At 34.5% G+C, this 13,891-nt stretch overlaps 1 protein-coding gene across 9 annotated transcripts in view; it reads right to left on the reverse strand.

Moving 5' to 3' along the window:
- The window catches only part of AGFG1 (ArfGAP with FG repeats 1), a 72,336-nt gene that overhangs the window by 15,679 nt on the left and 42,766 nt on the right, over positions 1-13,891 (reverse strand). For 4 of the 9 annotated variants that reach the window (XM_039469855.2, XM_039469854.2, XM_039469853.2 and 1 more), the window contains exons 4-11: positions 13,350-13,512; positions 12,368-12,521; positions 7,116-7,235; positions 6,124-6,195; positions 4,598-4,807; positions 3,074-3,254; positions 1,397-1,476; positions 1,105-1,197 (exon numbers count right to left, since the gene is read on the reverse strand). In XM_039469855.2, coding sequence (XP_039325789.2) covers positions 1,105-1,197; positions 1,397-1,476; positions 3,074-3,254; positions 4,598-4,807; positions 6,124-6,195; positions 7,116-7,235; positions 12,368-12,521; positions 13,350-13,512 — 1,073 coding nt within the window. The remainder of the gene's footprint in view (positions 1-1,104; positions 1,198-1,396; positions 1,477-3,073; positions 3,255-4,597; positions 4,808-6,123; positions 6,196-7,115; positions 7,236-12,367; positions 12,522-13,349; positions 13,513-13,891) is intronic. The other 5 variants (XM_039469858.2, XM_039469857.2, XM_039469856.2 and 2 more) reach the window with 2 other exon arrangements.

Below are 13,891 nucleotides of genomic sequence, written 5' to 3' on the forward strand. Positions count from 1 at the left end.
TTAAAAACAATCATTCATCAGGTACACTTGAATTAAAACAAACCATTTTTAAAAAGATAAATTTTGTGTGAAATTCAAATATTTACCAAACATCTATTATGCTAGTTGCCAACAAAGTATAAGTGAAGACATTTATGTGAAAAGAAAATAGTTACAGTTCAAACTCCTAATGTTGCGATTCTCAAGCTTGTTAATGACAAAGAGATTTACTAAAAATTAGTAATTCTTAATGGTTTAATTTGATAACAATGTTATAAGTACCTAATCTCTCAAGATTTAATATCAACAGTTGTCATAACTGGAGTTTAGGCTTTAGTTCTAAATTATTGTGGCAAATACACAAAAACAAAGCATACAAACTCTACATGGATACCCAGCCATACCACATGCACCTGCTGACATTCCAAGATGATGGCAAGTATCTCTGGTGTTCAAGGTAATACGACAAAAATCAGAGGTATAACATGAGAAAGATGTGATTGGCTTGCAGTATGAATCAAAAAGAAAAATGGGAGAAAATAAAGAGAAATTAAGGGAAAAAATTATCAGGAGAAAAATATTCAGTATTATACCCACAACTAAATCAAGTTCCCACAACTTAAAAAATGTTAACACATGAAAGAGAAATTCACTAGAAAAAGACCTAATTATTAAGAATTCATGAAATAAAGTAATTTGATGCAATCTCATAGGGAAAATAAACACTTCTCATAAGATGTTTCCATTAAGACTGCATGAGTTAAAAACAGTAATTCTGAAACCAGATAACTAAATACGTCTAAATTGCTCCGTTCAAGTCCCATCTCTGTCATAAATTCTCTGTGGAGTCTCATCTCCATATCTGGCATTCCCTACCTGAAAAACGAAAGCTTTAACTGGAAAGGGTAGACATTACATAATTTCTAAGGTCCCTCTCAATTGTTAAATTCCAGGATTTTATAAACTTTCAGCTAGAATTTGTCTTTATGGAGAAATTCTTCTATCCATATGCTATTCACTTCACTAAGAAAGAGGCCCCATCTTCTGGCTTTCTTCACATGATGTCTTTGTTGATAAATACCTTCCCCAAAGCTTACTGTTCCACTGACTGTCTCTTTTTCTTACCTGTTGCTCCTCTGGCATTGGTCTGAAATGGATTTGTAGAAGATGCCACAGAAGGACCAGCAGCAGCAACAAATGGATTTGTGGAAGGCGTAGCTTTAAAAAATTATAAAATACACTATAAAATCCTAATACATTTTGTACTTAAGATTTAAATTATTTGTTCATTATATTTATCAAGATAGAAAACTCAAGGATTCTGATAACAAATCATTGCTTTGATTCCTAAGAAAATGCTACACAATATATAGTTGGGTTCTTTATAAAAACCAGTGTATATACCAAAAGCACATACCTCCAAATGGAGCAGGCACACTTGATGAAGCAGGCTGTGTCTGTGCAGAAGCACCCACTGGTACTGTTCCAAAAACATTGCTGAGAACAAATATTCAAAGAGTTCATTTTTGTTTGTTTGTTTTAAAAGAAAACAAAAGAGAGAAAGTAAGGATAATCAGTCTACAGGGTAGCCACAAAATAATGAACATATCACGTATCACAGCATCAATATCAACACAAAGAAAATTAAGACGTATTTAAGTGTAAAGATATAATAAAATAAACAACTGCTACTGCTTCATTAAGAATAGTCATTTAAAAAATCAAAAATACAAGTAAAACTGTATGTGTAGTGGGGAGCAACAGGACTATTAGAATAACTAGTACAGTTTGGTGCCACTATCTTAATTAATATTCATGTTAAGACTCCAGCAAGTTTTACTTGCCATTGTTTTTGTACCATCAATACAAATGTCAATTACTAAAAAGGTAAACAATCTCTCAGAATTATTATTAAGAAAGTTTTAACCTCATAGACCCCATGAAAGGGTCTCAGGTACCTAAAACATTCTATAGACCACACTTTGTGAGCCCCTAATGTACTGTAATGCAGCATCAATAAATCATGTATTATATATAAAACATATGTTTCCAGACTTTATGTTTCCAGAAGTGTTATAATCCTAACATTTTTCTCTAGAAAAGATATTAAAGGAAAATAAGCTACTAGAATAACAAAAGAAAGCAGTAAATACAATCCACAGGAATGGAAAACAGAGATGAGTAAAACATTGTAATAGGTAAATCTCTTGTATTTCTGAGACTATTTCCACAACTCCTAAATAAAGGTAAGACTAGAAGAGTTTTTTAAAAGTGTCATGTCCTTAAAATGTGTTAGACTTCCTACTGCCAAGAATTCTAACAGATATATTTGAACAGAATAGCAGATGTGCTTACTTATAAATACGAGGATGACACTGAAGAGATACAGAACTGATTTTGGGCTTTGGTGCAAACACTTCTAAAAATCTGTATTTACTGTAATACAGTACTTTCACTGTTTAATTTTTTTTTTTTTTTTTTTTTTTTGAGACGGAGTTTCACTCTTGTTACCCAGGCTGGAGTGCAATGGTGCGATCTCGGCTCACCGCAACCTCCGCCTCCTGGGTTCAGGCAATTCTCCTGCCTCAGCCTCCTGAGTAGCTGGGATTACAGGCACACGCCACCATGCCCAGCTAATTTTTTGTCTTTTTAGTAGAGGCGGGGTTTCACCATGTTGACCAGGATGGTCTCGATCTCTTGACCTTGTGATCCACCCGCCTCGGCCTCCCAAAGTGCTGGGATTACAGGCTTGAGCCACCGCGCCCGGCCTAAATTTTTTTAAAGTATTTTTTTGACTACTAAATGGATTCTCTGAGTACAATCTCCAAATAACTGTCCATTTTGAGATGTGTACATGCTGTCAAATATGTTTTAGTGTTCAAGGACGAAACATAACAAAAATGTCTGATTCAATGAAAAGAAAAAAATTATCGCAATTATTCAAGAATTATATTTTAATTGGCTAATTCAATTCAAATTTACAAATATATTCAAGAATTTTTAAATTATACCTTGAAACAGTCATTTTTTAAAATTGATTATTCAAAGCTGGAAAAAAATACACAAAGCAGGAGGGCTAGCTAAGACAAGGTACCTGCTAGCATTACTTGTGGAAGTATACGCATTACTGGAGGTGGCTGCAGAACTGAAAACGCTGTCTAGTTCTGCCAGAGCTGCATACTTGTCTGAAGATGCACTTGACTGACTGGGAACTGAAACCACAGAACCAACAGGAGCTTTACCTGTGGTCCCAAAGCCACTTCCCTGATCACCACCTGGGAATGAACAAAATCAAGTTACACCAAAACTTTAAAGTAATGCTTTCAACTTATCAACCACATTTGCCATGAAACATGTGTAAACTTAAAATGGAATCAGAGCTAAGCAGGACTCCAAAGCCTTAATCTAATAAATAACCTGACCATACTGGACAGGATTAGTTGTTATACATAACACTGTGGTAAAGACAGAATATGTTTCTTAACAAAAATTAAGACTCTGTACCCCAAAAAAAAAAGTCTAGATTATACCTAAGAAAGAACTCAAATGCTACTATGTTAACTTCTCCAAGATGGGTAGATCTTGTTCAAGTGAAGACGCTAGACCTAATGTAAACAACCTATCAATAACATCATTTCCCCAGCATTCTCCATGAAAAAAATTAAGTCAGTAATAATGGGAAACACTTTCTGAGCACTTACTATGTGGGCACTGTTCTAAATGACTTACATGCAGTAATTATAGAACACAACTCCATGAGTTCAATGCTTATAATTATCCTCATTTTGGAGAGGAGACAAACAGGCCCAGATATCAGAATGGAGAATTCCATTTAGCAACACACTGCTGCTATTCACCACTGCCATATGCATTTTTAGAGACTATTAGCCATAAGATAAAACTGGATATAAGAATATACTATAAAATTCATCATTTTTTTTTAAAAAGAAAAAATCCAAGATGTTAACAGTAAATCGTTCAAAGTAAATACATTATAGAAACAACAAAATAACCACCCATTCAGCTCAGCCAATGGAGTTTCTTGGCTCTTTATAGCCAAAGAAAAGTGAAGCATGCCTTCTACGACAAAATAAAATTTTTCTCAACTCTTAAGACTGAAAGTTTCCAAATCAGCTTCTATGTCTTCAGTTTTATGGTTGATCTTTCAGGTCCAAAATGTGTCAAGTGAAGTTTTTTTTTTGAGACGGACTCTCACCTTGTCACCCAGGCTGGAATGCAGTGGTGTGATCTCGGCTCACTGCGACCTCTCTCTCCTGGGTTCAAACGATTCTCCTGCCTCAGCCTCCTGAGTAGTTGGGATTATAGGCGCCTGCCACCATGCCCAGCTAATTTTTTTATTTTTAGTAGAGATGAGGATTTCACCATGTTGGGCAGGTTGGCCAGGTGCAGAGGTTCACACCTCTAATCCCAGCACTTTGGGAGGCTGAAGTGGATGGATCAAGAGGCTAAGCGAACATTTTACTCAAAATGACAGTGTAGCCAAGACTTCTATACAACAATTGAGAAAAGTATAACATGTCCAGATTTTAATAAATACAACCAAATTAAGAGCACTGTTTAACACAAATTTGTATTTGTTTTGTTTAAAGCTCGATACCTTGCCCGGCACTGAAGATATTGTCTAAATTAGCAAGTGCTGCATATTTGTCTGCTGTCTGTAAACCAGCTTTGTTTGTAGAAACTTTACTAACAGCTGATGCTGTTTGATGACTCTGGGAAGTATTGAAGGTTCCAAAATCAGCACTGGAGGATTTGGGGAAGTTATCAAAATGAGCAAAATTAGCATTTACTGATGCAGCACTTCCACCTGTAACAGAATAAACAGAGCACTTGAAATTTCTAAGCTTTTCCTAATACCCTCTCGTAGACTGTATGATCATTTCTTCCTAAATTAAATGTCCTATAAGCAATCCCACAACCTTAAAATCAATGACTGGCAAAGGCTTTTGACTACAAGTGACATTTTATAATTTGTAAAAGTAGATTTCTCAAAGGCCTTGGCAACATGTAAAATAACATGTTTCTGTTTATTACCTACCATGCAATGAAAAATGTAATTCATGGGGAGGTAACTCCATGCTACCTGGTTTGAGATTCAGTTACTTTCTAGTCCAAATATGCTATGTAGCCTTTTACTAGCTCTCCCTAAACAGACTGCAAACAAGATGCAAAGTATCTTACTTGACGAATTTCAAACTTTTGTGACTCCATGGTAACACAATTTAAAAAAATACCAGGGATAGCAATTAACGACATGTAAAATGTGTTACAGTGATCCAGAATTTTTAAAAAGATGGTCATTGACATTTACTCTTTCAAGAGTTACATTTAATTCGACATAATAATTTAATGTGTATACAATATCATGATGTTCATTGTAAAATCATGCCCTACCATATAGGTCAAGGCATTAAAATTATAGTACATAATACATTATAGAAACTTTTGACTTTATAAACCACAGTTCATCTAATGGCCACTATTGTGTATATCCTGTTAAATCTTTAAAGTCTGTTCTCTATTATAGAGACCTCCTTAAAAGACTATCAAAAGACTAAAACCAGTATATTTCATTCTATGCTTTTGATCCTACACCTTTGGGATATTAGTTCTTTATTTCTAAACTTTGGTTTCAGCAATCAAAATAGTACATATGCACGATTATACATTAAAGTAATAGAAAAGACAACTACAGATAATTTTAAAACAGAATGCATGAACCTCTATTAAAAAATATGAACACTTTCTATCAAACAGGTTTTTATACATTCTAAAACAAATACATAATGATAAAATTTCTTTCAGGAGTTAAGTTTCAATTAAAGCTAAGTAATACATGTTGGTATGTAAAAGACTGTGACCTGTTACAAGGATCTGGCACCCAAAGTACATACTAAACTTTCAAAATTCATATAAAGAATATTATTTCAAATTATTAATGATTAAACCAAGCAACTCTGTCTACTACTGTGTTCTCTAACTATGAGTTTAATAAATAAAGTTGGAAGAGATCTTTACGAAGGATTATTACTAAGGATTAACTATCTACAACTGGAAAAACTCTTGTAGTATAGCAAAAATATACAAATTAGTATAAGATGCCTACTTGACAAGAGAACTTACTGTGGGTAGCCTGAAGAGGAAAAGCTGAAGTAAATTCACCAAAACTGCAGCTAGATGAAACCATTCTAAATGCTGGACAGCCAGAAATTATGTAAATGATGAAAGTTAAAGAAAAAAAAAAGAAAATTGAAAGAAAAGGCTTTAAGACAATACACAGAGTTAAAAGTTGAAAGAAAAGTAATCAGCCAAAGATCTAAATAAGGGTTCAATGAATTTCCAAAAACAGCACAATTTATAGAAAGAGTATTCAATGTTTAAAGACCAATTCCTGCACAGAAAACTACTTCCAAGTTTGACTTAAGTGATCATTAATCTACTCTTGTCGAATAAACATTTAAAAATTTTTCTCAAGCTTGTTGCCCTGAAAATTACTTACATTTTTTACTCTATGGAAGCAATTAGCTTCCTTTATTCAGAGGTATAACGTCAGCCTAAATCAATGGATTCTATGAACTTTAAAAAACTTACAGCATTGGCTGAGCACAGTGGCTCACACCTGTAATCCCAGCATTCTGAGAGGCCAAGGCAGGAGGACAGCTTGATGCCAGAAGTTCAAGACCAGCTTGAGCAACATAGTGAGACCCAGTCACTACCAAAAAAAAAAAAATTATCTGGGAGTGGTGGCATGTGCCTGTATTCCATGCTAAGGCAGGAAGACCACCAAAAAAAAAAAAAAGAAAGACAGAGAAATACTTATAGTAGTGTCATGCCTCTGTCCTCTGTACATGGTAGGTATAAGGAAGATTCATGTGCAGGAAAAGGAGGAGAATGGATGTTGTCAAATAGACAATGATAATACACCAATTAATGCAGAAAAACAAATCAACATAGAAAAAAATAAAGAGTTCAGGTTTCCCCAGAGCTTTTTAAGATAGAACCATTTTAAAGTCATAACTACAGATATTTAAGTTTAGACTAATTTTTCAAAACCACACTTAGAGAGTTTTGTTTTGTATAGCAAACATTTAAGCACAATGCTGGAGAAGCTCTACCTGTAGTTTGGGGCTGAAAAGGAGAGTGACTTGCTGTGGGGAAACCTCCAAAATTACTGGAACCACTAGACTGTCCAAATGCATCAAAGTTTGCAAAATCTGCATTTGCAGAATTCTGAGCTGTAAATGGTAAGGAACAACATATGTTAATGAATATGAAAACTATAAATGAAAATACATGACAAATGAGTTTAAGAATTGTATGATAAGTTCTATGTATCAAAACTCACTTAATAGAGAATTTGCTTAGAAATCGGATTTTAAATCCTACCAGCATTAAACCCAATTACAAGTAATTTACTAAGGAGTAACCGGGAATTTCCAAAAACACTTTGTGCAATGACAAATTTGGAGACAATACTCTGTATATGACAGAAAAGTGACTCTATTAACAAAGAAAACTATTTCAGAGTACTGAGTTACAGCAAAGCAGACAAAGATGTAGAAAATATTCTGGAAAATTCACTGAGTACAAATGGTAATCAACTATGTGAATCTGAATAATAACGGAAATATTAAAAATGATACAAAGATGGTTTAATTAATAAATAAAACTTTTTTAAGTTTACAAATGTGTCACCATGGTCATATATAAAAATTTTAAAAAGGACAAGATCACCAAATAAATTAAAGATATTCACATTCTATTAGAAGCCTGCAATTTTAAACTTATTAAAATTTAAGAAACAATGAATACTAGTATAGAAATTACAGCATATAATTCAGAGCCCCAAAGAGTAACTGAATACCTATTAATTATGGTAATACAGGACTTTGTAGTACCTGTATCGATTTTTACTTCTAGGTACTGATCTATTCACTAGCTTCAACAATCGATTATAAATATTGCAGAATGAAATTTTGAAAAACACAACTTTGGAAATTAAACAGTAATAAATTCAGTATTAGAAAAATTACTATCTGGACACTCAAGCAATCTATGCATAAAGAAATCCAAGCTAAGGAGAATGTAACGCAATGGTAAAACTGACTCTCAATTAATCGTATTTCAAAAAGTACAAAGGAGTCAACTTAGTATGAAACTTAAGATCCCAAGTTAATGAGCCTGAGTCTTGCTAATAGCTGTCATTCCTCCTCAATGAGAAACAGATATTCATGAGACAGGAAGACAAAGAGAGAGATCATAGGATGCAAACTAGCAGTGCTCAGCAAATTTATCTGACAGATATGCTTTGTTGCATCTATGCAGTATTTTACATTGTTTCCCATCAATTCTCAACATTTAAAGAGGGCATTTCACAATAAACAAAAAGACTTCCAGCTTCTCTTATTACAAACAAAAAAAATCAATATAGCTCATAATCCTAAATCTCTATCTCCATGTGATAACAGATTAGAACATCTCCTTTAAAAAGGGCACCACTGTTCCTTAAATAGAGCATTATATTACTCATTTGTGTTACCTGAGTTGCAAGGCAGTTGGGTTTAGATCCTACAGTACAGAGTGTGACAAAGATCAATTACAGTTTTAGTGCACAGGTTTTGTGATGATTGATGTTTATCATCAGGCAAAATGACTACTAAATTCAGCAGGTGAATTTTATTTCTAGTTTCATGCATATTTCTGTAAAAGATGACTTTTCTGAACCCCACACAGCAACATACATCCAGAATTACTATACCTCAGCCTGAATGCTCACATAAAGAGTAAAGACTTCTGGCTTTTAAGTCACTAAACTTTCTACAAAAGAACAAGTTTTCCTACAAGATAGTGCTAACCAACCAGACTGGCATATTTGAATAACTTACTTGCCATTAAAGGTTCTGTCATTCATAGCAAACTGTTCAGAATAACATTCTCAACTAATATTTTTGAAAAATTAACAAGAATATCAGGATGAGAACTTGGCAATCAATAACTTTATTTGTGAATCTTATATGGAAAAATAAAGATTCTGAATGCTTGGAAAGGCTCTGGAAAAAATCATTTCAGTTAAATCATGACCTAGTTTTAATACCTAGAGACTACTCCAAGGCAAAATGTCAACAGATATCAACCGTATAGAAGGAAAAATAAATGAGTAATTCAGTAGTTTCTTCTTCTTCTTTTTTTTTTTTTGAGATGGAGTTTCGCTCTTGTTGCCCAGGCTGGAGTGCAATGGCGCGATCTCGGCTCACCACAACCTCCGCCTCCTGGGTTCAGGCAATTCTCCTGCCTCAGCCTCCTGAGTAGCTGGGATTACAGGCATGCGCCACCATGCCCAGCTAGTTTTTAGTATTTTTAGTAGAGACGGGGTTTCACCATGTTGACCAGGATGGTCTCGATCTCTTGACCTCGTGATCCACCCGCCTCGGCCTCCCAAAGTGCTGGGATTACAGGCTTGAGCCACCGTGCCCGGCCCTCAGTAGTTTCTTCTTGTAATAGGCATACACATTTTATTCACCTGTAATCAAACCAAAACTCAAATAAAGAATAAAAAAAGTAATCTGAGCAGTCATTTTTAAGTAAGAACTTTAGACTAAAAAAACAACCCCTCTTATGCAACCTGACTTACAGTTAGCCTACATAGCTATTACCTTCTTTCTTCACAAAACAGTTAAGATCAACCACTTTCTATCAATCTGATCAAAATAGAAATTTCTTTTCCTTTACTGCATATTCTACAATTAAATGATGGTGATTGTTTTCAAAGAGCATTTTAAGGGAGTTGTTGAAAGTAATAGTGCAACCATGCTACAAGTTAGTCTGTAGAGTTGCAGTGATTTATCTAACCATTTTTGGCTAACAGAGCTACAAAGAAAAGTTCAACATTACCTGTGAAACTCACAAATTGCATTTAAAGAGAGAGAAACAATGGGAACAAGAAATAAGTTGCAAATTTACAAAAGAAGTTGGTACTTATCAGTAATTTCACATTGTATTTCGATAATCCTAAAATGAAGATTAAACCAGAAGATATTAATAAATTGTACAGGTTTTACTATTTATTGGTTTATGCACCAACTCTTTTTACCAGCATTCAAAAGCAAGAAGTGGGAAAAGAGAGTTGGGGTTCTTGTCTAGTCAGAGGGGAAATGGATTTCTATCTGGACGGTTAAGGGGAAAGAGGCTCTCCAGGTTTTCTGGGATTTTGCAGCTCAGTTAATACAGAAGAAAAATCTACCACAACCTCAACAACTTAAGCAAAAAGAAAATCACAATTTCTTATCCTCCTCAGTATAACTTTTCCTGAAAAAAGAAATCCATGTCATCCTAAGACTCCTTTTTAAAGCAAATACACACAGGAGACATATAAAAATTATACCACAATTTCCTTCTAAAGCATGTCCTTAGAAAATGTTTTTAGTAATATTTGAAACAAAAGATTCCCTTATTGCTTGCTAGAAAGAAATGTGGCTGGAGAGAAGTTTTTCTACCATTTTTCAAACTATACCAAACAGAACACTTTGGAGTGTGATTACATATAATATACTTTATGTCATCATTATCCAAAAAGTCGGGTCATCAAATTGAAAGAAAAAGAAAAACCATCACAATCTCACAGGTAAGTAAAATAAGGCAAAATAAGTTCTAAAATACAAATAGAAAATCAGTTCTATCAGCAATGGTTTCTGCTATGCTCATAAAATTGTGAAATACATCTTCTAGAAAAATGATCTTGAATTTTTCTTGTTCATAATTGACCTTATAGAAAATAATATAAAGCAAAGTTTCAAATTATCAAAATAAAACTACAAAATGACTAAATTCCTAAATTAATGTTCTACATTTGGTTTGATACTTATGTTATCACTCAAAATGCAAACGGGTAAACTTTCCATGATATCAACATCACAGCTTTCTGGCACCCCAAATAGATTCCATACACATTTCCAACACAAATACTATGTATGCTTTTACACTGTTAAAGCATAAAGCAGCAACTGTAAAGATTCAAGAAATTACCAAGTTGTTGGGAAATGAATCTGAACCATTTGAGGAATCTTAACTAAGATCAAAAGATTAAAACAGCATAAAAACTTGCTATAGACTATGATCGTTTTTCTTAAATGCATGATAGGCAAACATACATAAGTGTATATGTGTATACATATGTACATATATATGTAAAAGGTGTGTAAAGAGAGAATATTTATTGTAAGTTTTAGATGCTAACTAGTTAAATGCATCATCTCATTTGAACTTTGCCACTTAACAAAGACAATTTATAGAAAACAAAATTTAGAAATGTTAGGTGATTTGCCCAAAGTTACATAGATAATAAGCAAGAAAGCCAGCATTTGAACCCAGGTTGTACCAACTCCAAAGCCTAGGTTCTTTTTAATACGTTATGCCACTTCCCTATCAGACTATTGCTATCACAATTAAAGGAGACACACAAGTGACCAAATCTACACTTCAATAATCAATTTTTAAATATTACCTAGGTACCTCTGAGAGGTTTGCATATTTGTTAACAAAATAAAACTCCATAAATCCCAATTTCTGGTGATGTGCATTAAACTGTAACAAATAGGTTAAATCTCAGAATAAGGAGGGAAGAAAAGGCCATTCAAAGACCACAAGCGTTCTATCAAAAAAAGTATCTTTAGGGCTGGGCACAGTGGCTCACGTCTGTAATCCCAGCACTTTAGGAGGCCGAGGCAGGCGGATCACCTGAGGTCAGGAGTTCAAGACCAGCCTGGTCAACATGGTGAAACCCTGTCTCTCTACTAAAAACACAAAAATCATCCAGGCGTGGTGGCAGGCACCTGCTGTCCCACTTACTCAGGAGGCTGAGGCAGGAGAATTGTCTGAACCCAGAAGGCAGAGGTTGCAGTGAGCCAAGATCATGCCAGTGCACTCCAGTGTGGGCAAGAGTATGAAACTCCATCTTAAAAAAAAAAGCACTTTGGGAGGCTGAGGTGGGAGGATCACTTAAGGTCAGGAATTCCAGAACAACCTGGCCAACATGGTAAAACCCCATCTCTACTAAAAGTACAAAACTGGCGGGTGCTGTGGTGCATGCTTGTAATCCCAGCTACTTGGGAGGCTGAGGTGGGAGAATCCTTTGAACCCAGGAGACAAAAGTTGCAGTGAGATCTCACCACTGCACTCCGGCCTGGGCGAGAGAGCGAAATTATAGACATTATATACTTTCCCCATTTTTCCACAAAAATAAGTCATGCCAGCAAGCGACAGAACCATTCTCAACAAAAAATGTTTACTGATATTCAAAGTGTGATAAAGAAGTAATGTTTCTTGGTGCTTTATATACATTCCCCAGCAAAAGTTGAGAAAAAACACTTACCTGTATGACTGTTGAAATGTGCAAAGTTAGCAAAATTGGCTGTAGCTGTTGACTGAGGAGCTGGAGCAGCAAAGATGTCTGAGCCAAGATCACTTAACAGGTCAAATTGCTTCTTCTCCTGCTGCTGCCCTTGAGAACGACCTACAACTGGGGACTATAAACCACATATTAACTATAAAGATATTCCAGTCAGATCTGCAAGATCTTTATACAAAACTATCTCTAAACTTAAAACACACTTATACATAGGAAGTTACAGTATACTGAGTTAACCTTTCTCATTTTTCACTCAAACCTTTTGTGAAAACAAGAGAAATTTATCCAAATGTTCTAGTATGTTATCAAAAAGGATTCAATGCGTATTACTATGTTTCTGAACCATTCTCGTATAGGATAGAGGCTGCAATACTATACAGTAACAAATGTGTCACAGCTCCATACAACTATAATAAAGTACAAACTTTAGGTAGCAACTTATGAAAATATTCCATTTTGTTCATTTCTAAGAATAAGGTATAATGCAAAGCCCCCTGTGTTTTAATGATCGAAATACTTCACAATCACACATGTGGAAAAAATTGCACTACTAAAGAAATCCCTTCCTAGAAAAGTGTATCACAGAGACTTTATGTTTTAACTTTGGTAGTCACCACAGATTCATGTTTTACTAACTGCATAATAAATGATATATACATACATACATACACACACACACACACACATATAGCTATAGCAACATTCCTGTAGAATTCACCTTTACAAAGCTGCAGAGAAGTCAAAGAAACTCATATTAGCAACAGCAAGAAAAACAAACATAAATACATTCAACCACTTAACCTACAATTTCTTAATGTGTAATAAACCACTGGAACATAATGCTACTGGCATACAAGGTTATGCTGCTGTCTTAAAGTATTCTCAAATTCTTGATACTCAAGCCCCCTTAAGTTGAACTCCCTACAAAGATTCAAAGACTACTCACCTGACTAGGGGTACCCTTATTTAAGTGCAGTGTTGGGGCAGAATCCCCTAAAAGAGATTTCAGTGGTTTGACCTCAGGTGTGCTGCTTGTGCTGCTGGCAGAGGACCCTGAAATAGATGCATGAACTGATGCCACGACTTTGGCCTGTTCTGGTGGGACATACCTAAAATACGTAAAAATCAGTTAACTAAGAAAAATGTAGGTAATTCTATAACAAAAAAACGATAAGCTTAATTCTAACTTTGTACGAGACTGTTTTACCATTACTCTTACCTGAAAACCCTCTTACACAGAACTGATAACTATTTTTTTAAAAAGAAACAATAGCTTAAGACAACATCCATTAAATAACTGAAATACTCAGAGAAAAAGAAGACCAACCACAAAACTCGTTTCAATTACCTATTTGTAGCTTTTCTAAGATATTAAGTACAATATAAGAAATAACTGTTTTTAACAGAAGACAATCATCACAATGAATAGTTAATAGTATAATTTTTAAAATTATCTTAGATCATAAATAACTTTAAGACAGATGAGGT

Source organism: Saimiri boliviensis, chromosome 5, assembly GCF_048565385.1.
Source record: "Saimiri boliviensis isolate mSaiBol1 chromosome 5, mSaiBol1.pri, whole genome shotgun sequence".
Classification (NCBI taxonomy): Eukaryota; Metazoa; Chordata; class Mammalia; order Primates; family Cebidae; genus Saimiri; species Saimiri boliviensis.